The sequence below is a fragment of the Juglans microcarpa x Juglans regia genome, chromosome 5D, assembly GCF_004785595.1.
Source record: "Juglans microcarpa x Juglans regia isolate MS1-56 chromosome 5D, Jm3101_v1.0, whole genome shotgun sequence".
In the NCBI taxonomy this organism is placed as follows: Eukaryota; Viridiplantae; Streptophyta; class Magnoliopsida; order Fagales; family Juglandaceae; genus Juglans; species Juglans microcarpa x Juglans regia.
The window spans coordinates 16,309,036-16,335,656 of NC_054602.1; the positions used below are offsets into that span (position 1 = coordinate 16,309,036).

At 37.9% G+C, this 26,621-nt stretch overlaps 2 protein-coding genes across 2 annotated transcripts; both read right to left on the reverse strand.

Annotated features, from left to right (window-relative positions):
• Window positions 1-12,377: 12,377 nt before the first annotated feature.
• Window positions 12,378-14,184, reverse strand: LOC121265004 (berberine bridge enzyme-like 18). Its single transcript, XM_041168417.1, is given in 1 exon segment — window positions 12,378-14,184. A coding segment is annotated over 1 exon segment (1,614 nt). The 3' UTR covers window positions 12,378-12,570.
• Window positions 14,185-23,655: 9,471 nt separating this feature from the next.
• LOC121265005 (patellin-4) lies at window positions 23,656-25,981 on the reverse strand. The gene is made up of 5 exons (XM_041168418.1): window positions 25,873-25,981; window positions 24,718-25,774; window positions 24,483-24,607; window positions 24,240-24,387; window positions 23,656-24,145 (listed from the first exon to the last, which is right to left on the reverse strand). The coding sequence occupies exons 2-5, from the start codon at window positions 25,744-25,746 to the stop codon at window positions 23,894-23,896; spliced, it is 1,554 nt and encodes a 517-aa protein (XP_041024352.1). The 5' UTR covers window positions 25,747-25,774; window positions 25,873-25,981; the 3' UTR covers window positions 23,656-23,893.
• Window positions 25,982-26,621: the final 640 nt, after the last annotated feature.

A 26,621-nucleotide genomic window follows, 5' to 3' on the forward strand; every position in this document is an offset into this window, starting at 1 on the left:
AAAATAAATAAAACAAATAAAGTAGCGTACAATAAAACAAATAAAACAATTAAAATAAAATACTTCAAACAAAATCACTTCAAATCAATATTTTAAAATTTTTTGGTACTGCACCTACAGGACATATGATTTTACGCAGAGCCGAACCGCTTTGATACCACATGTGGCGCCCCCTGTGGCGCCCCCAATCCCCCTTATAAAAATACACAGGGATCGAGACGCCAGGATGGTGACAACACGGTCACACATCCCAACGAAGTGCCAGTGTGTGTAAATGCAACAGTGTTCAAATAAAATAACGCAGCGGATAGTCAACTAAGTACCAGAATTTAATTACAATCAAACATCAGTAAAGATTTAAATAGCAGTTATACAGTCATCCCTGAAAATATTTTACATTAGTTCTAAATGTACAAACGAGTGATCCTAGATCACTCCTCAGGTGGAGCCGTCTCCTCCGGCTCGCCCTCCTCCTCCTCAGCATCAAAATCTGCGACACCACAAAATGGTCTCGCAGGTAAGTATAACCCAAACAACAATATAATACAAAATGTATTAAATGCAACTAACATGCATGCACATGAAAACATGCATTTTCCACAAAACATCATTTTCCCGAAAATGATAAATTTCCAACACACACCAAAATCCCATTTTGGTCCAAATTATCCGTAAATCATTTTCCCAGAAAATGATTTACCCAAAAATCAACTCGCACTATTTTCCCAGAAAATAGTGCATTAATCCCAAATGCACCATGCATTATTTCCATATGCACCATGGTCTCCCCTATGGACCATCCGCACGTCCTGGCTTCGCAGCGGTGCTCAGTTCCGCGCCCAGCGCGTACGTGGCCAAGCACTCACACTACGCAACGAGCGATGCCCAGTTCCGCGCCCAGCGCGTACGTGGCCAGACATCCTCTAGTCCCCGCCAGCAGAAGGACCACGGAGTCGGCACGAGACCATCTCGTCCGATCCCATTGTCGCCCGGCGACAACCCAGGGGACGTTACTCAGTATATTCCGCTCCCGAGTAACCAGAGGAGCTCCACCGAGTTAATGCCCCATCTCGGCTTGGGGTCGTGATACACACGCACCAAAAATATCATCACATAAAATCATAGCTTTTCAAAGCACATGAACATGAATGCAATACACGAAAACCCAGTTTTCTTTTACAAACATGATCATGCATGAAATGATGAAATGCACATGTACCAACACAACATCCAAACCAACAAATACCAATCCAATCAAAACCAACCAAACAACTCCAATCACAAATCCATCCGACCCACGAACTCCTCGGACTCAGTCCGGCATGCCAAAAACACAGTGAAATGGGTTAGTGCAAAAATACATTTAAATTACGAAAGTTCTTTGGAGAAATACTTACAGTGCAATATAATAATTTTCCGAGAATTGCGAAGTTGAAAAAAGCGACGTTTGAGCAACACCACAGTGTAAAATACACTGTGGCCGTGGGTCACAATTACCAACTTTCCAACGAGGACAAACGAAGACCCAAGATTGATAGGGTAGGGCCTAGGGAGGTCGGTGAAGCTAGTGGTGGTGGTGGTTTGCCGTGGGTGGCGGCGCAAGGGGCGGTTTTAGGCCCGAAAAGTGCAAATCGGAGATGGACTTGGTGGGGCTTCACCGGTGACGGATCGGAGCTGGGGTTGGGTCCAATGGGTTGCCAAGAGGCCGGGGATGAAGTGGTAGGAAGATGGTGGCCGGAGGTGGCGCGACGGCGGCGCAATGGAGGAAAACGTGCCGCGGCGTCGTGGGTTTCGTGGGCTTCGTGGAGGCTAACGGCGGCACGAACGGCGGTGATACTGGTGGGGTAGGACGGCCGGCGGCTGGGGAGTCTAATGGGCTGGGCGGTGACGACCACCGCCGGCGGACGGCGGCGCTGGGAGTAGACAAGGGAAACGGGCGGAGGAGAGGGGAGGAGAGAGAGGAATCGCGCGGGAGAGGAAGGAATAAGGAGAAAAGAAAAAAAAGAAAAAAAAGAGGAAAAGAAAAAGGAGAGGAAAGAAAAAGAGGGAAAAAGAAATGAGGTCCAATCCTCATAACTTGGGTCACAAAAATGATCCAACGGAAACGATTTTAAAACCACAAGTTAAATAAAATAATTTAAACGTAATGGTAAAGTCAAATTGAAATAATTAAATCCCACGGTAATTAATTTAAATATTAAAAGTAATTTAAATGCACAACAATAAATAAATATTAAGAAAGCACATAAAAATTAATTTTCACCAAATAAAAATCATAGAAATAAACTCACAAAAATCCAACCAATTTAAAATAAGAGAAATTATTTTAATTACATAAAAATAATTCCTTCAGTAAAAATACACTAAAATACGGGGTGTTACATCCTCCCCCCCTTAAAAAAAATTTCGTCCACGAAATTGGCAAGGTCCACATTAAGACTAAGACAGGAATAAGATTCAACTAAGAGCAGACTAAGAACATACCGCCAAAATAGTCTGGCAAGGCCACTCTATAAGCAACAAGCGCAACCTTCTCTACGATCAGAAAATGGCCAACACATCTTGGACATCAACAATCGCCCAAATTGAGTTCTTCCCACTAGGAGTCCTCGGCAACCCTACCACAAAATCCATAGAAATATCATCCCACTTCCACTCTGGAATAGGGAGAGGTTGAAGTCTACCTTGATGCTCAACCTTAACTAGACGGCACGTGGCACATTCCTCAATGAGCATGGCACTATCCATCATACTCATTTTAGTCCCCCAATGACACATCACGACCAGTATTCCTAGAGTGACTGCTATCCAAAAATCTCATTTCCTCGAGAACCTTAATACAACATCCAATAAATTCCAATGATCAAAAGCCCTTACAATAATATGTGCCAACTGCAATCAACTCCTATGCTCCAACTTCTAAACCTTTATTGAATTCTACTATTGGAAACCTAATAGCCACTTCCAATGTTAACCATCAATAACAAATTGCACAACCAAATGATTAATCTCCAATTACAAATATCTTCTCAAAATTCAAGTCACCGTTAATTCTTCAAATCAGCACAACTTGAATTCCTGACTACAACAAAAATACCACGCTTCTGCTGCGCACTCTGATTCGCCACATGCATAAAACATTACGTTCTCATGAAACTAACACCATCGAGTACAAGGTGGCTCCACCCTACTAACCAAAACCCTTATCACAATTTGGTAGAAAAACACTCTCTCTCCCAAAACCACGAGTTATAACTCAAATTCCTCAATTAACTTCTGCTGCCTTGATCAAAATCAAATTCAAAAAAAATACAACCATGATCAAAGACAGAAACCCAATATCAAACAACCTCAGCATCCCAAATTGAAAATAACCAACCTCAACCCAAAATACACTCATCTCTTCTAAGATAAGAAACATACTTTAAAAGACTCAATTCCAACCTAGCGAATCAAAAAGAGTGCCTAGAGACTTCTACCTAACAACCTAAACCCGAAAGCTCACCAACTACATTCTAAACATCCTCTAATCTAACGGTGACTAAACTCACAGCGAACCACCATTGACTTCACCAAAACATTAACAAAACTTCCTTGGTAACTCGCCCACCTATTTCTACTCCAATAAGCTAGTATTAACACAACTAGTTCCTTCAATAGCACATCACTATTAAACCTCAGGGCAAACCATACTGATCAAATCTTCAATCTACCCAAAGCCATTGCAAAGCACCCAAGGATCCTAATGCTTTATTACCCCCACATACTTGATCATATTATCCACTGTTGATGCCTAAGCTTCAAATATCTTTTCATATACCATACGTGACATCCCATCAATCTCACTTCAAGTTAAATAACAATGTCCTTCATTCAACCAACTAGATGCTCAAACTCCAAAAGAAAGTATAACCTTAAAATTTAAATTCCTAGGTAACCTCGAGTCACAATTAATTCCTGAAGATAATCACAACAACTATTCCCAACCATGATTCAGTGAGTAACCCACTTCAATTGCACACTTCGATCAACTCCCCAAAAACTCCAAGCCAAAGTCTCTTGAATTACTACTATTGGGTTGACTCCTCTTCCACACCAACCAAAACCACTTCTTTCAAACCAAATGAGACTAGGACCTATACTCTCCGAAATCCATAACCACTCACCACTACTATACATCAATCTTACGCACCCTTAGCCAAAACCAATAATCCTCCAAACGTGCAGGTGGTCATCATTACCATTTCCATCACTAAACCTATATCCTCGAAATCAATAAGAATCATTTCTTTAATCGTCACCATCTATTATCCTTAAAATTGATATGGATTAAATCCTCAACCTGACACTGTAACCTCAAGCTAAAAACAATTATTAACTGAACTAGATCAACATCCTCCATTTCCAAAGAAATTTTCCCCAAAAAAAAAAAATTTTTCATATCAATAACTCAACTCAGATCCATCCTATTTTAATTCAGCCATTCAACTCTGCAATTCTAAAACCTTAACCCAAATATAAATCATTTCCTGAAATCCTCAAGATCGATGAACTCAAATCTAAAACATTCGCCTTATAAAACTTGTAAATTCTAAAAACCCCAAATGTTATCAAATTGCTTATCGAGGTCGGCAAGATCAAAAACTTCTAGTCTAAGTAATCTCTTAATTGCTTGTTGAACCTACCAGCTTAAATCCCATTAACTTATTTTCTAAAAAAAAAAAAACTATGGGGCCACAAACCTTAGATGAACATCTCATAAATCTAACATTGACATTCGTTGAACTTACAACCCCCTACCTCAAAGACTCATTACCTAAATTCTACGGAACCTAAATCCTCAATTATCCTAAGCAATTAAAAACTATTCCCCTCCTTAGCAACAACTTGAATACCTAATCCAAAGAGTTCTCCCAGATCCTGATATTCGAGCCTTGATATTAAAACAACCAATCACCAAGAGTTCAGGCCTACTATACCAATGTTTAAGCCTAACAATGGCCTTCTCAGTCGTACCATCTTCCTGTCATAACATAACCCTTAACCCACCTTTCAATTTCGAACAAAACAAAATAAAATAAAATTCCATAAATAAAATAACGTACGACAAAATGCATAAAACCAATTAAGTAGTTCACCATAAAATAAATATAACAATAAAATAATCCGCCATAAAATAAAACAATTAAATTAAAATGACATACAAATAAATAAATAAATAACAAAATTATTATACAATAAAATAAATAAACACCAAAATTATTATACATTAAAATAAATAAACAACAGAATTATTATACAATAAAATAAATAAAGCCGATAAAACCATACTCAACCAAAGGTAAACACTAATTAAAACAATAAAATCAAATAACGTCAATTAACATCAATTAACATAAAATAAAATAGTAATAAACTCATAATATAAAATAAATAACTTAACTTGCACCACTTAAACAAAAATTTTATTATTTTAAAATAATAAAAATAATTTTCTGGTACTATCCTAAGGGACATGTGGTTTTAGCCAGAGCCGAACTGCTCTGATACCACCTGTGGCGCCCCCAATCCCCCTTATAAAAATACACAGGGATCGAGACGCCAGGATGGTGACAACACGGTCACACATCCCAACGAAGTGCCAGTGTGTGTAAATGCAACAGTGTTCAAATAAAATAACGCAGCGGATAGTCAACTAAGTACCAGAATTTAATTACAATCAAACATCAGTAAAGATTTAAATAGCAGTTATACAGTCATCCCTGAAAATATTTTACATTAGTTCTAAATGTACAAACGAGTGATCCTAGATCACTCCTCAGGCGGAGCCGTCTCCTCCGGCTCGCCCTCCTCCTCCTCAGCATCAAAATCTGCGACACCACAAAATGGTCTCGCAGGTAAGTATAACCCAAACAACAATATAATACAAAATGTATTAAATGCAACTAACATGTATGCACATGAAAACATGCATTTTCCACAAAACATCATTTTCCCGAAAATGATAAATTTCCAACACACACCAAAATCCCATTTTGGTCCAAATTATCCATAAATCATTTTCCCAGAAAATGATTTACCCAAAAATCAACTCGCACTATTTTCCCAGAAAATAGTGCATTAATCCCAAATGCACCATGCATTATTTCCATATGCACCATGGTCTCCCCTATGGACCATCCGCACGTCCTGGCTTCGCAGCGGTGCTCAGTTCCGCGCCCAGCGCGTACGTGACCAAGCACTCACACTACGCAACGAGCGATGCCCAGTTCCGCGCCCAGCGCGTACGTGGCCAGACATCCTCTAGTCCCCGCCAGCAGAAGGACCACGGAGTCGGCACGAGACCATCTCGTCCGATCCCATTGTCGCCCGGCGACAACCCAGGGGACGTTACTCAGTATATTCCGCTCCCGAGTAACCAGAGGAGCTCCACCGAGTTAATGCCCCATCTCGGCTTGGGGTCGTGATACACACGCACCAAAAATATCATCACATAAAATCATAGCTTTTCAAAGCACATGAACATGAATGCAATACACGAAAACCCAGTTTTCTTTTACAAACATGATCATGCATGAAATGATGAAATGCACATGTACCAACACAACATCCAAACCAACAAATACCAATCCAATCAAAACCAACCAAACAACTCCAATCACAAATCCATCCGACCCACGAACTCCTCGGACTCAGTCCGGCATGCCAAAAACACAGTGAAATGGGTTAGTGCAAAAATACATTTAAATTACGAAAGTTCTTTGGAGAAATACTTACAGTGCAATATAATAATTTTCCGAGAATTGCGAAGTTGAAAAAAGCGACGTTTGAGCAACACCACAGTGTAAAATACACTGTGGCCGTGGGTCACAATTACCAACTTTCCAACGAGGACAAACGAAGACCCAAGATTGATAGGGTAGGGCCTAGGGAGGTCGGTGAAGCTAGTGGTGGTGGTGGTTTGCCGTGGGTGGCGGCGCAAGGGGCGGTTTTAGGCCCGAAAAGTGCAAATCGGAGATGGACTTGGTGGGGCTTCACCGGTGACGGATCGGAGCTGGGGTTGGGTCCAATGGGTTGCCAAGAGGCCGGGGATGAAGTGGTAGGAAGATGGTGGCCGGAGGTGGCGCGACGGCGGCGCAATGGAGGAAAACGTGCCGCGGCGTCGTGGGTTTCGTGGGCTTCGTGGAGGCTAACGGCGGCACGAACGGCGGTGATACTGGTGGGGTAGGACGGCCGGCGGCTGGGGAGTCTAATGGGCTGGGCGGTGACGACCACCGCCGGCGGACGGCGGCGCTGGGAGTAGACAAGGGAAACGGGCGGAGGAGAGGGGAGGAGAGAGAGGAATCGCGCGGGAGAGGAAGGAATAAGGAGAAAAGAAAAAAAAGAAAAAAAAGAGGAAAAGAAAAAGGAGAGGAAAGAAAAAGAGGGAAAAAGAAATGAGGTCCAATCCTCATAACTTGGGTCACAAAAATGATCCAACGGAAACGATTTTAAAACCACAAGTTAAATAAAATAATTTAAACGTAATGGTAAAGTCAAATTGAAATAATTAAATCCCACGGTAATTAATTTAAATATTAAAAGCAATTTAAATGCACAACAATAAATAAATATTAAGAAAGCACATAAAAATTAATTTTCACCAAATAAAAATCATAGAAATAAACTCACAAAAATCCAACCAATTTAAAATAAGAGAAATTATTTTAATTACATAAAAATAATTCCTTCAGTAAAAATACACTAAAATACGGGGTGTTACACCCCCGACCCCCGCGTACAGAAACACAGGAATCGTGATGTCGGGATGATGACAACACGGATCACGCATCCCAACGATAAGTGCTCAAGTGTGTGCAACATGCAAGAAGTGCACAACAAAAGTCGCAGCATTATGAGTTAGCCAACTAAATACTAGATATTTAAATACAGATATCCAAAATAAATTGTCTTTAAAACGTTATACAGTTATCTAATATAAATATAATACAAACTAAATACATAGCCAAAAAGTGGGAGACAAATCCCAATATAGGAGTAAGTGATCCCAAATCACTTTTCCTGCAGAGCCGAATCCTCAGGCTCTTCGTCCTCATCTGTATCAAAATCTTTGATACCGTAAAATGGTACCGCAGGGCATCGAATATCGTGACATTATGAATCTCAACAAGTAATCAACCAAGCAACCCAAGAGATAAAAGTGCATTAATGCAGCCAACAAACATGTGTACCTGATGCAACGCAAATGTAACCCAAAAACCTCATTTTTCACAAAAATGATTATTTTTCAACACAAGCCAAAAATCCCGTTTGACCAAAAACAAGCCATGAATAATATTTGTCATTTTCCCAGAAAATGACCCAACATAATCATTTATCGGGCACTGTAGGTGGGAATCACAGGTGGAACTCTACCACCATCCCTGCTTACCACCATCCCTACTGCATGCACTGTAGGTGGGACTATACCAACATCCCTACTGCGTGCACCGTAGGCGGGAATCACAGGCGGGATTATACCACCATCCCTGCTTACCACCATCCTTACAGTTCTTTTTCACACAAGAGGTACCTATCAGAGCACTATAGGCGGGAATTACAGGCGGGACTCTACCACCATCCTAGTTTACTACCATCCCTACCGCATGCACCGTAGGCGAGAATCACAGGCGGGATTATATCACCACGGGACTATACCACCATCCCTGCTTACCACCATCCCTACTGCATGCACCGTAGGCGGGAATCACAGGCCGGACTATACCACCATCCCTATAATCTCTTTTCCTTTCTCTCAAACCGATCAATCCAATCATTTCAAACATACCCAAAATCATTTCTCCCTTGAAAACCCAGTATTTCAAGTATACAAGATGTGTGCAATTATGCGTAAACCTAGTTTTCATTTATAGACATGAACATGCATTATGACACAACACAAATATCCAATAGCTAACAAAATCGAGCATAATCTAATCACACAACAACTCCATCCTCCAATCCAACCAACCCCCTTACTCCTTGGACTCAATTCGGCACAACCAACCAGTTCATAGTAAATATGAGTTAGTGCAAAAATGCATTTAAATCTCAAATTTTTTGAAAAAATACTTACAGTGCTATAATATACTTTTCGAAGGATCACAAATATGCTAGAAGTGGCAGCGCAACAATGAAACAGTGTATTTTAGACTATGGTCATGGGTCTCAAAAGCCCAACTTTTGAACGAGGACAAGCGAAGACTTGGGATGGCTAGGGAAAGGCTTAGGGGTGTTGGTGAGGCTAATGGAAGTGGTGGTTGGCCGTGGATGGTGACGTGGGTGGCGGTTGGAGTCCACAAAGCTCAAATCAGAAAATGAGTTAGAGGAGCCTCAAAGGTGGCAGATCGGGGCTGAACTTGGGTGGGGTAGGTGGCTAGGAGGCCACCAGTGTTGTGGTGAAAATATGGTAGCGCGATGGCGGCGCTAGAGCACAAAGGTCGTGCTGCTTGAAGCCGTGCGTGGAGAAGATTGGCGGCGCGAGAGGGGCTGAATACAGAGGGGGGTGGTTGCCGGCCAGTGGGGAAGAGGTTGGGAGGGGCAGTGACAGCCACGACGGTGCTCAGAGGTGCGTTGGGAGGGAAGAAAAAAATGAACGGGGAAGGGGAAGGAAGACGTCATGCGCGGGAGGGAGAAGCAGAGGGAAAAGAAGACGAAAAAGAAAGAGAAGAAGGAAAAAGAAAAAGAGGGAAAAAGAAAAAAAGAAAAAGTTAGGAAATTAAATGAGGTCAAATCCTTACATCTTGAGTCACAAAATGATCCAACGAAAAGAATTTCAAAACGGCGAATTAAATAAAATAATTTAAACCTATTGACTAAATAAAAATAAAATAATTAAATCCAACAATAAACTAATTTAAAATAAAGAGCAATTTAAATGCATAACAATAATTAATATTAAGAAAACATATCAAAATAAATTTCACAACTTAAAAATCATAAAAATAAACCAACGAAAAATTCGATAAATTTTAAACAAGAGAACCAATATTTAAATTAGTTAAAATAACCATTCAATTAAAATACACCAAAATATAGGAGGGGTATCACAGATTTTATGGATGAAGCATTTTCTCCAAGAACTAGGGGTTAGTTAAGAAAACTACAAGATACATTGTGATAGTCAAAGTGCTCTAGACTTGAGCAAGAATTCAATGTACCATTCCCGCACCAAGCATATTGATATCCGCTATCATTGGATATGTGAAGCGATGGAACAACAGCTATTGAAGCTTGTGAAGATCCATACGAAAGAGAATCCAGCAGACATGCTAACGAAGGTGGTTACAAGTGAGAAGTTTGAGTTATCCAGAGACATAATTGGAATGGATAGCATCTAGGTAGATGGGCTTGGAGGGGGAGAATTGTTGAAGTCCATGCCCAAGCCTGAGCAGTCCACAATGGCTGCTCCGCGCTCAGCAGGTAACTCTCTCTTACCAATTGAATGCAAATTAAATGCATTCATACTAATATTTGCCTATAAATTGAGGCTCCCACTAAGAGCCTCAGACACACCAAGGAAGAAGAGGAAAGAGAGAGTTAGGACAGCTCTAAGAGAAAAGAAGAGAGTTGAGTTGAGTGGAGTATGATCCTCTACTTCTGTAATATTTTCTTGTGTTCTACTATTTATTAGTGAAGCTTTTTTCTGTGGATGTAGGTAGTTGTCAAACCATTTAAATTCTTGGTGTCACTGAATACGTCGGTATGCTCTTTTATTTTCGTTTTTATTCATTCCGCTGTATTGATTTCCCCAACAGAGTTGGCACCAGTTAACACAACGTGAATGAATAGATCTTCATGAACTTTGTTTGCAACATGTTCCCACCGATAAACAAGCTTGGCTGCATTTTGTTCCAAGTTCCTATTAACTGTGAATACAGTCACAGTTGATGGAACATGAACCAGCTTGATTTTCCTTGCAACAATGATTCCAAAACTGGACCCTCCACCTCCTCGAATTAATGGCCGAAAACAAATCATCCCCCAAGGGTTTTCTATCAAGGATTCTACCCTTGACGTCAATCATTTGTGCGTCAATAATATTATCTGTAGCAAGGCCATATTTGCGCATCAAGGTGCCATATCCTCCCCCACTGAAGTGTCCACCAACACCCACAGTCGGGCAAAGTCCCGCCGGAAAGCCAAAATTTATACTTTTCTCGGCAATCCTATAATAAACTTCACCAATAATGGCGCCGGATTCAACCCAAGCCGTGCCATCTTCTGCATCAAAACTGATTGATCGAAGATTTATCATATATATCGATTATGAGAAATGGAATATCAGATACATAAGAAAGGCCATCATAATCATGACCACCGCTTCTAACTCTGATTTGCAGGCCATTCTTTTGGGAACAATTAATGGCTGCTTGAATTTGGGAGACATGCGATGGCGTAACAATGACTAGAGGTTTCGGGGTGGCAGGTGTTGAGAATCTAGAAAACTGCTTATTTATGGTCTGTTATTTCCTGCGAAAATGATTATTTCTTGCTAAAATGAGTTAATTTGTTTTCATTGCAAATAATCATTCTCGTCGCAAATAATCCGTTATAAATGCTCGTTTTAATTCTACTTAAAGACTTTATTATTTTTAAAGTAGTTCTCGTATGGCATTTTCTTTAAGAAGAAGCAGCTGCTTAATTAATATATTTTAATTGACAATGCTTTAATTTAGTATTCTAGATAGTAAAATACCCTCAAGTATATATAGATATATAGAGCTCGTATTTTTATCTAAAATTATTTTTGTATATATCAAATTATAAGCTACCTAATCATTTATTTTAATCGCAATTAATTTATCCATAGAAATATATTGGACAATGATCGTGGATTTTTTCCACCTTCTGCTGCCCATATGTCAAATTTTTGTTGAAAAAGAAAGCATTTTTTAGCGGCGCGCTTCCTGTGATTGGCAATTGTTAGAGACTTTCTCTGTAGTTCTGAGTATTATATATAATCGAGGCTAAGGTCTCGTTGATAATGATATAAAATGAGATGAGATAAGATGATTTTATACAAGTCAAATAAAATATTATTATAATGTTATTTTTTAATATTATTATTATTTTAGAATTTAAAAAAATTGAATTGTTTATTATATTTATGTAGAAATTTAAAAAAATTATAAGGATGAGAGGAGATGAGATGAGAGGTTTCCGTATCCAAACGAGGCTAAGAGCTGGTTGGTGATGTAATTGAGTATCATTAATTCATAACTACCAAACAAACATATCAAAATATATAATTGACGTAAATGAAAACTATATATATATTATTAATGGACATAAACATGTCACAAAATACAATATATATTTTTCTTTCTATATATATATATATATATATATATGCATCATCAGCAGACTATATGCCTCAATTTGTGGAAACCCTTTTATTTTACAATGCACATAAAATATCGATATATATGGCCTTTATGATATGTGCTTATTAATTGGAATAATAGGTAAAACATGATAGAGAGAGGATTTATTGTTCAGTGCAATATCTTCTGTAATTAAAATCACCTCTCACCAGGATGAAAGAGCCAGGATGCTTTGTTCATTCCTGAAGAAATCATTGGGATCGACCATGGTCTTCACACGAACGAACCTGTTAAAGTTGCTCTTGAAATATTTAGTACCCCATATACTTGCCCGTCTATAGCTTGTGTGGCCTTCCTTACTATTTGCTCCTATGTCAAGGTCCCTATAATTTATGTATGCAGCTCTTGGAGATTTTGAAACATAGGCAGCCATGTAACTGTAAAGCCTTCTGATCCAACTTATATGTCTCTCAGATGCCGCAATTCCTTCTTCTTCCCAATACACCAAGTGTTGGATTTTGTAGATGTTACCAGCTCTATGTGGGAAAGGAATTGCAAATTCTGAGATTTCACTCATTATTCCCCCATACGGACTCAGGATCAATTATGCTTCCTCGGCCTCTTTTTGGTAAAATCTCTCCCAAATCCCTTTCAAACCAACTTCTGGAATAGGTTCCATCACATAGTCAGATTTTGCTTTGAAAAAAGTTGGTCTTGTTAGAGGAGTCCTGCTTAGCAATACATCCAAGGATTCCCCACTTGGAAACCCGGCGAAGTAGAGGGTAGATTCAATCCAGCTCTTTTCAGTGCAATCTTCTCTTACCAAACCCAATTCAGGGAAGCTCTCTTGCATCAATGAAAGGAGATTATCTATCCCTCCCAGATACAAGGAATTAAATGAAGCTTGTATTGTTCTCCTCCCTTCTTGGCTAGAATTGGCAGCACTTAAGATGACACGAATGAATAGGTCTTCATCAAGCTTGTCTGCAACATATTGCCACCGATGAACAAGCTTGGTTGCATTTTGTTCCAAGTTCCTATTAACTGTGAATACAGTCACAGTTGATGGAACATGAACCAGCTTGATTTTCCACGCAACAATGACTCCAAAGCTGGCCCCTCCACTTCCTCGAATGGCCCAAAATAGATCTTCTCCCATGGATTCTCTGTCAAGGATTCTGCCCTTAACATCAATCATTTGGGCGTCAACAATATTATCTGCAGCAAGGCCATATTTGCGCAACATGGTGCCGTACCCTCCCCCACTGAAGTGTCCACCAACACCCACTGTCGGGCAAACTCCCGCCGGAAAGCCAAAGTTTCTACTTTTCTCGGCAATCCTATAGTATACTTCACCGATAATGGCACCGGCTTCAACCCATGCAGTTCCATTTTCTACATCAACATTGATTGAATGAAGATTTATCAGATCGATTATGACAAATGGAACATAAGAAACATAAGAAAGACCCTCATAATCATGACCACCGCTTCTAACTCTTATTTGCATGCCATGTTTTTGGGAACACTTAATGGTTGCTTGAATTTGGGAGACATGCAATGGCGTAATAATGACTAGAGGTTTCGGGGTGGCAGGTGTTGAGAATCTAGGATTTCGTATGGAGAATTCCAATACAGATGAATATGAGGAATTGAACGGGGTGTAAATGACTTGAGAAATTGAGGAGGTGGAGTTTCCAGCATGAAGGGTCAGGCATTGAAGGAAGTCTTCATGAGTGTGAGCCGAAGTTGCCCATAAAAATGAGAAAAGAAGTGTAATAACAAATGGAATAAGCACCGAAGAGCTAACGGGCTCCATTTTTGTTTGTGTTTCTGTGCTAAAAATAGGATGCGAGCATCCTTATTTATTGTGTTATGAGGAGATATAGTATACGTAATTTGTTGAATACTTGCAAATTTCGTACATAGAAAGAGAAAAAATTCGAAGCTATCGTGCACGTAGTAATGCCCAAATTGCATGGTATTTGACAAAACATAGAACTTTGACAAACTTAATTGTACGTCGTGAGTACGTACTTTTCTTCAGCAAATTAATTGCCTTGCATGCATGCATGGGGCTAATTAATTCTGGACTCTTCGATATATATATATATATATATATATATATACATATATATCGACCTGCGTGATCATGTATGTTTCAGATTTCACGACCGTAATGTCGGTTTATTTTTGACATTCTAGTTTAATATGGGGTCAAAACACGAGGCATGCGGTGGAATAGTCAAAGCTCTGCCTTCGAAAATGTCACGAAACCGGTACGTGTAGTGAAAATAAGTTTAAAATAGTAATTAATTAATAAATCATTTTTTTTGCTGAATTATCTATTATTTTTTACGATGATCATTCAAAGAGATCAACAGTCTGATCTGCCTTTGCTCATTAGGACTTTGATGTACGTTTGAAGCGTAATTTGGAGTGCCCATATCTTTCACTTTCATCAATCTTATTAAAAGTTAGGAAAATGATAAATACACAACAGGCCTTTTATAATCATGTTTTAAATAAATAACATTTTTATAAAATAATTATAAAAATATTATCACCTTGCAAAAATACCTTTATTTTAAATCCTTATTATGAAAAAGAGTAATATTATATACACATCATTTATTTTCTTATCATCTCATAATGTACTGGCATTAAATTATTAGAGACTATTTATTATATTTTATTTTATTTGTGAATCTATAATTTAATATCATTTTATGAGATAATGAGAGGATGATCACGAGAAAAATAGATGATAAGTAAAGTTTTTCTTATGAAAATGATTGTGTTTATTGTTACTGAAATCATGATGAGTTTTATCGCTTCTAGAATGCTTAAAAAAATAAATAGGAGAAAGTCATCTCATAGGATTTTTACAAATTATTTATATATATATATGAGAAGGAAAATTCTATATACTAGACTATCATCTTACTTTCATTTCACTAAGTAAGAAGTGACACATTTATCACTATTAAATGATGATTTATTAAATGCATCTTTATCATTTAATAGTAATGAATGTGTCACATCTTATTTAATAGGATGAAAATAAAATGCATGAGAATATAATGTATAGTATTACTCTATAAAAATAAGCATAACTCGAATATAATTAAAGTAGTCCGTATGAGAATGCATTTAGTTAGAAACTAAAGATAAATACAAGGAATTCATAAAAATCAAAACCACAGAAATCTACGGCTAATAACTCATACCCCCAAGCAAATAACTGATCTATTTGAATACTTCTACGTACGTACGCCTAATACCATTAACACGAAATATAGAGTGGGCCCTACGAACTTATATGATAGAGATGTTTACCTACGAATTACTGCTTATTCCACGAATATTTTGCAATGTAATTATGCCCTTTTTGTCTGAATTTCCTTCTATACTGGGCAACAATTGCGGAACACGCAATGACTAGGCATACTGCATACGTGTCAGATGCTTCTACAATGGGCCGGCATGCAGGAATTTTTCCATTTATATGAAAATGAAATTTTCAGAACCTCTTACCGTTGAGTACTAGACAAAACGGCCTTTTCCTAGCTAATTCTTCAGAGCTAGCTACCGTAATTTGTAAATTTAGTTAAAGCAGCTTATACTTTAAGAAAAAGTCAAAGAATTTTGAAAATTCCTAATTATGGAGATTAATGATCAATGCATTATGCAAACTTCAAATCGATATATATATATATATATGAGTAATTTTATATAGAAGTTTTATATCAAACGCATTCATTTAATCAATATGTAATTTGTCATTTTTACTCTTCTATCCTAATACTTAAATATGTGTATGTTTAAATATATTAGAATGACAAAAATAATAAATTATATGTTGATCAATTGGTAGTGTGTGGTGTAAGGCTTCATAGTAGCATTTCTCATTTTTATATTAATAAAATCTTTCCTACTTATTAAAAAAAAAAAAAGTCTGTATATTTTTCGACAAATGAAATAAATGGATTGTCGTGGTCAAGACAGTTTTTATTAAAGCAATCTAGCTTATTAGCTTTGGCTGATATATATATAACAAGAAAATGTTTGTTGAGATTGATTGTAGTGAGTCGACAAATCGTTGATAAATAATCTTACATTATCTGTGTACAAGGTCTTAGGCATGTTTATAAGGAATGAACAATTCTCTCTTGCAGAACCGGTTATATACGATGAGTTAGACCCATAAATTTCTTCATGATATATGAGTTTGCCACAGAATGAATGGGGACCCACACTACTTACCTCATGACAATGACCGGAAAAAATACTGGTCTACATGTGAGGGAGGGTGTTGAGGAATAATCTCACATTACTTGTGGACAATGTCTTGGGCATGTTTATAAGGAATGAGTAATCGATCATCTCTTGTGGAATCAGTTCTATGAGATGAGTTAAACTCATAAATTTCTTCACAAATAGAGATTATCACTTCCCATATAATATCACTACATCGAAATATAGGAAAGCATGAACAGATACCAACTCTAGATAAAAGAAAAGCCATATCACAAGTTGAAGATAGTGGCGTACATGATTTGCTTCTCAAAAATGGGATGAAAGGAACCAAATTGTTAATGAATTAATAAAGTTGGCACATGAACCTCACCTGCACATTGGAAATAAGCAGTGGATGGTGGTTGGTGGATTAGTGGGCAAAGAATCCGATGGTGGGGATATATTTGTGGTAGTGGTACACTAGCTTAGGCCTGGGGGCCGAGTACTGCTTTGCCCACCCACTCGACCCCTGCCTGGGGTGGGCAACGTTGTCCTCCCGTATCATGTAGGTAGACGGGCGAATGGGCGGGCAACTGCCCATTGTGAAAGGCTGGGATAGGTGCTAGGCTAGGCTTTTGTCCTGCTCGGATTTCACTTGTCCATTTGGCCCATATATATATATATATATATATATATATATATATATATATATATATTAAAAAGAAATAAGTGTTATAATGAAACGACATTGTTTTGGAGAGTTTATACGGTGTCATTTCATTTTAGGTTTAATCATCCCCTTGCCCCGCATCTTTGTGTCTCTTTCTCATGCCTCTTTAGACCCTCTCTCAAACTCTCTCACTCAGTCACGGCGTCGTTATAGCTCACGTTGTCATTGTCGTAGAGTTCATATTCTCTCAGTTTCACCTTGTAAGTATCTCGATGCCCAAAGTTTGAAATTTTGAAATACAAATTGTTTTATATTTTCAATGAATGATCGAGTTGTGTTTTGGACATTATGGAGTTGGATTGTGTGATTAGGTTAGATTTTTGGTGTTTTATTTTTGGGAAAAATTGTAAAGTTTCAATTTGAAAGCCTAAATTAGTTTAGGGGTTCAGATTGAACCTCTAGACTATTTTAGAGTGTCGAATTCAAGATCCTAAATAATCTAGTGATTTGATCCGAACCTCTAATCTAATTTAGTGTTTCAAATTAAAACCATAAATTAGGTTAGGGGTTCAATTTGAAACCTCTAACTTAATCTATTTTGAGGTTTCACAATTGAAACCCCAAACTAGATTGGGGTGGAAAACTTCAAGAAATGAGACTCCATCTCAATCTACATTGGCCGCAACATTGGTTGTTTGACTTTGATACACCATTAGTTTGTTAATTATTTATTTATAGTTTTTTATCATGTTACTTTTTTTTCTTAATTGACGTTCTTTTCTTTTTGAGGCATCATATTATTCATATCCTCATTTTTTTGCCTTTTGTTTTCAGGTTTTATGATGTTGGAGTTGGAGGGAGTTGGCAAATGATCTCTTATGTTGTTACCTTTATTTTTTTTTAAATGTATTTCAATTGTTCTAACATTGTTATTCATTCAAATTATTTGACAAATCATAATATTTGTAAACAATAGTAAGCATAGGAATTCACGTTGTTAATATAAGGGAATATGTCGGTCGAGTAGTACGTTGCTAGATTTATGGAGCTTGGAAGATTCGCGCCTCATTTGATTGGCATAGAGAATATACAGGTACAAAAATTTCAAGGGGGCTTACAGCCAAGGATCCGCAACCAGGTGGCCTATTTCTGAATTGAAAATTATCAAGAGCTAGTTAACGTGATAGCAATTGTTGAAGACAAGCAGAGGGGCATAACTGCCCAAATTAATTCAGAGATAAAGAGAGCTTTCCCATATGTTAAAGGTGGAAGCACAAAAAATAAAAGGATGATAACCGGCTCTAGAGACAAAAGAAGTTAGAGTTATCACTAGTATTTCTTTAGATGTCTATATCTTTGAGCTTTGAACTTAGTTAAGATTAGTTTAACTATGGTTAATAGTAGTACTTCAGTGTTGTCAATGTTAGATAATGTCAAGCTATTGAGGTTTACAACTTGTGCATTGTTTGATTAGGGTGCGCTACAGTCTTTTGTGTCTACAACGTTTGCACGAAAATGTAGTTTGCAAACCGAAATATTTCTCCAAAAGTAGTAGTGATAACGATTCCCAATGGGAGTACTATTGCTTGTACTCGAGTAGTTAAAGAGTGCCCTATAGAAGGTAAAAGGAAAAATATTGATGGTGTTCTGTCTAATGGGAATTGATTTGATTTTGGGGAAGGATTAGTTGTTTAGACGCTATACTAAGATAGACTATCAAAAAGGGGAAGTCGTGTTTGAGCTGCCCATGGTTAATAAAGTAGGTTATCCGGGAGAGTCAGTTAGAGCCACCACACCTATAATTTCAGCTTTACAAGTTAGGAGATACATTGTTGATGGTGCATCGATACATCTAGCGTTGGTAGTTGAGGAGTCTATCTGCAACAGAGAGGTTTAGGGAACACCTATGGTAGATGACTTTCCTGAAGTTTTGCAGAAGATTTGCCCGAATTACCACCAAATAGGGAGATAGATCTAAGATTAGGACACCTTAAGTGTTGCTTGGTTATACAGACGAGATGAGATAAGATAAAAGTTGAAAATTAAATAAAATATTGTTAGAATATAATTTTTTAATATTATTTTTACTTTGAAACTTGAAAAAGTTGAATTATTTATTATATTTTGTATGAGAGTTTGAAAAAGTTGTAATGATTATTTGATGTAAGATGGTTTGGTTAGTCTAGCTTTAGCCAGACTTAAGGAATAGGAATTGTACACCAAACTTAGTAAATGTGAGTTTTGGCTTAGATAGGTGAAATTATTGGGACATGTGATATCCAGTGAAGGAGTAACTTTTGACCCCAGTAAGGTGGAAGCAGTGATGAATTGGTAGAGACCGACCAATGTACACAAAATTTAGAGTTCTTTATGGAAGGATGGGACCCGACTATAGGCATTAAGACCTCATGGGGAAGCGGAGTCGAGCCGCATTGCGAAAGCACATGCCACTATCCCAATGCTTGAGACTTCAAACGTGTCGATGTCTTCCACTCATTGATATCGTCACCGACTGTCTTCTAGTGAAGATGACGAAGTTGGACTCGAGATTGACCATATGTTAATCATCAATACGTATTATGACTCCGAGGATGACAAGATGTACTACCTTCCTCAAGATTCCACCTCAGACAGATTAGGATGCCACCTTTTTTTCAAGCACCATACACTGCCCTTTTGTAGCCTTGCACTAAGTTTGCACAACCCTCCATCAATTTTGAATTCAATCCTCCAAAACTGCCCAACACACTCAATTAGATGCATGCCCCTTCCCACACTATTGCACTACTCACAAGCAACTGAAACTAGCCATGCTTGGCCTGCCTGCGCAGCCTATACCCTGCCCCAAGTGGCCAGCTTTTCCCGCCAACAAAATCCCTTTCACTCAAGCAACCCGCCCCTCTCTCATGCCTCTCGGTTTGCATGAATCCTTTGCATCAAGTCACTTGTCTAACTTCACAAACAACAAGCATTTCAGGCTATACCCTGCCTTGTACCAAAACCCCCTCCCTCTCATCTCAAGTTTCTTTTATTCCAACATCCACCCTCGGTCATCCTCACTTACACAAACTAAGCACTTCAAACTTTGCACAAAAGAGAAACCAAGTGTGAGAGAGAGGATAGAAGAGAGCAAGCTTTTTCTCTTAGTGCTAATTTCGATAAGCCCTCTTTCCTCATCTTTCTCTTCTATTTTTTATACTCAAGTTAAGAACATGTTAGCATGTGTGTTGGAAGGATTTTCAAGTGAAATGGTTGATTTTGGTGAAGTTAGTATAGGCTCAATTTGGTTAGCATGAGTCTTTTGTTGATTTGAAATTTTGAAGTGTCATGCAGCCCTAGGACTTGCTTGGTAAATTCAGTGTTGATAAGCTTAGAACTTGATTTTGGTATTAAGATTAATGATCCTGACCTAAGTTTTCCACATTATAAGATACATGAAACAAATAGGGTAACAAAACCATCTCAGTTAGCCACTTTGTTACAAATATTGTTGACTTGAATTCTTAGTTCTAATGATGAGTTTTGTGATTTGTATGGTGAACATAGTCTCGGTTTTGGCCTTGTGAATTGAGGGTATTGTTCAAATATGAGAGATTTTGGGTGTTGGAAACTATTAAATAGCATATTCATTTATGCCTATATCGGTTGAACTTTGGCTTATGTATATGACTTTGTCACATGTATATTTTTGGATTTGTATGAAGATTAGTGTCTTAGAACTTCCAAGAAATGTTTTTGACAATATGTTACAATCTTGGATCACCTTGAAGATTTTAGAACCTAATGAACATTACAAACAAAGCATACTACACATGGATCTTGGAATGATGTTCTTGAGTTTAAGTTTTACTAAAGTAGACTTTTAGGCCTTGAATGATGTTAACAACTACTATTTATTCTTGTAACAAGAGTATATTGCATGATTATAAATTTGTATTAGAGGATCATAAGAATAAAAGATAGTTTGCAAAGTTTTGCAATACTCATGTTTCGGCAAAGGCTAGATTTTTTTTGTATTATATGGTTTCCCTTTCCGTGTATATTTTAGCTCGATGTAAATGTTTGATTTTAACACTTGTTGGATTAATTTTGGTCATGAGTATACCAAAACCTTTGCTTGCCATGTAGTGCTAGATTGTAATGAACAAAGGGAAACAAAGAATGAGTCATGGTTTTGATGATTTTTTTTTTTTTTTTTTTTTATAAAGATTGTTCTAATTATGGTCCTATTCAAATTTGAATATTTTGAAGTGAGATTAGCAACTGAACATGTTTATGAGGTCATGTTTTAGAATGTTAATCATGAGAAGTTTCGGGGTTAAGCATTCAAGCATAATTTAGTTTCAAATCCTCACTTAGTCAAGTGTTCAAGTTATAAATTTTAAGGTTATGTATGCTTTTTTGGTTAGAAATTTAGAAATTCCGAGGTCAAAGTTAGAAATTTAGATTCAAATCCTCACTTAGTACAATACTTCTTTTGGTTTAAGGTTATGTTTTTTTTAAAGATACTCAACCAGCATAGATGTTAATGTTATGAAAAGTAATTTTGGATTTTAGTTTATTCTAGTACAATCCATAATTAAACAAATTTTCTGCTGCGATTATTACATATTATTATACGCATATTGCATACTATCTGTCATGAACCAAAGGGGTATGTAACTTTACATTGCATATTCCGACGCTTTAGTCTCCGTCAAATCCCAAGCGAGGGTAATTTGGTCATCTCATTTGACCAATTCTAACTTCTTGATTTTAAATATTTTTTTTTTGTTTGAAGTATTTGGAAAAGATTTAGAATAATTAAGGAAAAAAAATTATTTTATTTTTTTATATCTTATCTTAATTTTTTTTTATTAACTGACTCCTTTAAAAAAACAAGTGTTGATGAATTAGAAATAGTTAACTAAGAATAAAAGATTTTTATTTTTATTTTATGAAATATACATACCAATATTCATGGATCATACATTTCATTCCAATTATAGTTCCTATGTCAATAGGGGTGGGACTTCTCCTTTTTCTGAAGGCAACAAAAAATCTTCGCCGCATGTGGGCTTTTCCTAGTGTTTTATTGTTAAGTATAGTTACAAAAATTTCAGCCAATATGTCTATTTAGCAAATAAATAACAGTTATATCTATCAATATGTATGGTCTTGGACCATCAATAATGAATTTTCTTTAGAGTTCAACTACTTGATCGATACACTTACTTCTATTATGTTAATCTTAATTACTACTGTTAGAATTATGGGGATTGGGCGCATCATAATCACTCAGCCGAAAATAAATATTTTTAATAAAATGACATCATTTTTGTGATATCCCATCTCACAAGGATAATGTATGTGGTGTATGAGATCTTACATTACTTGGAAATGAGAAGTTCTTGCTATTTATAAGGTTTCAATAGAGCTCTAATTGCATCATTGACTAGTCATTTTGGAGTATAAGTCATATAGTTTGGGACTTCCATTGGGGCGTTACAAATGATATCAGAGTCTATCTCAACCAGAAATGTAGGACTTGAGTCATGCCACCTACAATGGACTAGCCTGACGAGAATGTCGGGAATTTAAAGGGGTAGATTATGATACCCTACTAATAAAGATAATGATAGGTGGTGTATGAGATCACACATTGATTGGGAATGAGAAGTTCTTGTTCTTTCTAAGGTTCTAATGGAGCTCCAATTATATCATTGACTAGTCCTTTTGGAGTATAAGTCATGTGATTTGAACTTTCTATTGGGACGTTATAGTTTTAAACAAAACCCTACATCATTTATTAATCTTTTTGGAGTATAAGACGTGTGGTTTGGGCCTTCCATTGGGGCGTTACAATTTTGGTGTAGAGTTTTGTTTTAAAAACCCCTCCCCCTCCTTAACGTCTTTATCTCTCTCTTTCTTTCCTCTCTCAGTCTCTCTTCCCAATGTCCCATCCAGTTGCCATTGCCCCTAAACCCATATCTCTCTTGCTCTCTCTCGCCTTGGGCACTAAGTGGACAGCCTTGGGGGCCAATCCACTAACAGGCGTGCCCATGGTGGCAGGGTCGAGGCCCCGTGGCCAATTTATTTATTTAGAGACATTTAATTTTATATGTTAAAGATTTTCAAATTTTGTAATAGTTTTGAAGGGAAAAATAGGTTTTGGGCTAAGTGGCCCAAAAAATTACAAAGGCCCAAAAGCACTTGGCCTAAATGGGCTGATGGGACCCATTGAGGCCCTTGATGGCCCTAGGGGCACCCTCCCAAGCAGTGAGTGTGGGTGTGTGTGTGGGTGGTTAAGGGATACAACGATTAGGATAGAAAATAATATTTGGCGGTACAAATTTGAGAAAATGGTAACAAAATTAAGGAAAAGAAAAAAAAGACAAGAAAAGAAAAACATCATCTCAATTAATTTCTTCAAAACATAGAAAAATACAATCACGTGATCTCACGAGTCTGCACAAGAAAACCCCACGGCAAAGGATCCAAACGGAGCAACAAATCAAATTACATTATTTATATTTTACTTCTGCAAAAGAATGTAACACAATGAACGAATCAAAATAATAAATTTCTATCCCACTTTTTTTTCATCTCTCCTCTGCCCTACACATGAATCCAAGACAAATTAGTAGCTTTTGTTGACTTTGTACCGGTGCAGAACCCTCTTCTTCTTGCTCGAAGTGTTCTCGATCGTGAGGACAACTTTCCCAGGTTCATTGGTTCTGAAACTGTTGCGAATAGGTCCTTCCTGAGAGCTCATCTTCTTGGCCTTCTGCACAATGATAGTGTAAGAACCCTCATCGATCGGAACGAATTCCTCCTTGTAATTCACTTCCCAGCCCAAAATACTCAAATCCCAGACCAATGTGCTTCCAACCTGCCACCATTTTTAATCAGCATTTATTTTTATCAAAGCTCCAAGTAACATCAATCCATGTTAACATCAAGAGTAAAAGAACCATATTTGGTACCTCCAATGCGGGTAACTCAATGGTTTCAGTTGATCCAGCCTTCATTATGAGTTCTGAAGCCACGCCGCCGTCTTTGCCGGAGAACTCAAAATCGTTCTCCTTCTTGAAGCCGCCGTAGTTTTCAGGAATCTCCTCCATCGGAATGTACCTGTGCAATGAAGAATCGCGTTAACTTTGTCAGCTTCTACTGGGTAGGAAATAAGGCTTGAATGTTTGACAATGGAAGGACTATAAGATACTTACTTGAGCAGGGTTTCTGTGACCTTTCCCGGACGAGCAACAACGAATTTGCTCTTGGTTCTTTGGGTCAAGAAAGGAGATATTAGGGCGTTGAGAGCATAGTACCAGAATGGAACATTTATGAAGATCTGCATCCACATTAAGACCCAGAACATGATTACCATTTCCCTATAAGAAAACCAAGAAAAAATGGTATTCCCAAATATGGTAAATGATATAAAGCATTTGGGAGACTTACGTTTTTTGCTACGAGTTCTGGGTAATTGTCTTGTAGAATCCCAATCGCTTGCTTTGTGGAAATCCGAAGCTCCTTCTTGGCGGGTCCGGGGGACTTCTTTAGATCGTTGATTTGGAGCAACGAAGAAGCACCTCCGGGCTTCAAATCCAGCTTCTGAATACCCTTCTCCATCAGCTGGCACCTCCATCTCAGGAACTGCGAGCGCTTCTCCTCGCTTCCAAACGTCTTCTGATAAAGCTCCTCGCTATCGAACACCCCGAAAATGTTGTAGCAAACTGGGTGACCCTCGCGATCTACACCATTCATGTAAGCCGCCGTGCTTAGATCCGCGCACAAGTCCTCGTCCAAGATCGAATCGATCCGGGCCTCCTTCCTCCATTGAAGTGTCTTCTTGAGCATCTCAAAAGCATCATTCACCTTGAACTCCCTAGCCCTCAAGAACTTTAGTAGGACTACATCAGTAGCCTCGGCGCCTTTACTAGGCAAAAGGGGCACTCCCCATAGGGAGATTTCCGTGTCAGTTTGAAAGCCTTTTTCTTCATTACTTGTGTCGGGTTTCTTCTCCTCCTCGCATTCTTCAGTACCTGCATCGGGTTTCTCCTCCTCGCATTCTTGTGCTGTGTTTTCCTTTTCATCCACGCCATCTTCTTTCCTTTCCTCCTCATTTTGGGCCTCTTCTTTCCCAGCTTTCTCGCTTTCGTCGCCTCCTTTGGCATCTTTCTCGTCTGATACCGATTTTTCATGTGTCTTTTTCGGGCCCTCTTTCTTGTACAGATTGTCGCCGAGGATGGATTCCTCGAGTTTCGCTTTCAGCTCATTCAGTGCCTTCTTCTCAAACTCCTTAAGATCGGAGAGAAAGTTGCTCTCTTCCCTATAAGAAGAGCACTTCTCAACTTTTTTGGGCTTAGATTCATCCCCATCTTTCACTTTTTCGTCTCCTTCAACAGCTTTCTCGGTCTCTTCTTGAGTAGGAACAACAGCAATAACCTCGGTCATCCGGGTTTCTTCAGCATTAACTTCAACAGTCATTGTTGCTAATGTATACTACAAGACTGGAAACATAGGCAAACACCAAACAGAAAATGTAAGAAAACCCCATAAATCTGAAAGGAAAATCACTATAAAAGAAAATCAGAGCATAAACGAAACCCACGATTTAGGCTGTTTTAGCCCTTAGGTCCTGAATTTTGCTCACACTTGCTATCGGCAGTCTGGTCTCTTCCTCGTTAATGAGGGAGATTTGAGGGAGCATTGCAACGGTTATGTAATTTTTAAAATTTAAGAAGATAGGACCCCACCAACGGTCACCTTACCTGGGGGCCCACCGCAAAAGACTTGGGAGCCGTTGGGGATTCTCTTTAGCCTTGCCCAAGGGTTTTGCTAGCCTGGAGGCCAGCACATTTCGGCGTGGGAGAATCGTTTTGGGCCCACTGCCGTGATATGGTCCCCCTTGATCATGAGCAACAATTTATATATGAATTTCATTGGCTGAAGTGAGTGAACGTTTTATTAAGTGAGCCAATCAAATATGGCTACGTGTCCAGCTTAACTTCCAACTGTGAGTTGTTCCATCAATTTTCTTGACCATAAAATTGCTTTAATTTTTTTTTTTCCTGAAAAATGGCTTCACATTTGTTTTTAAGGTTTCGTTCCATAAAAATGGCTTTTTAGGTAGCAAACATAACTAAGATTATTAATATTTTTTTGAATTTTGAATTTCTAATCTGATTTGAATTTAATATTTCATAAATATCATTTCTCTTTTTGAGTAAGAATAGATATAATTTTAAAATTTGCAAATTTAAAAAAAAAAAATAGAGTTCACTATTATAAAGATAATTTTTTCATATAAGTCCAAGATTTATCTAATTTTTCTAATAGAATAATACGAAATTTTAAAATTT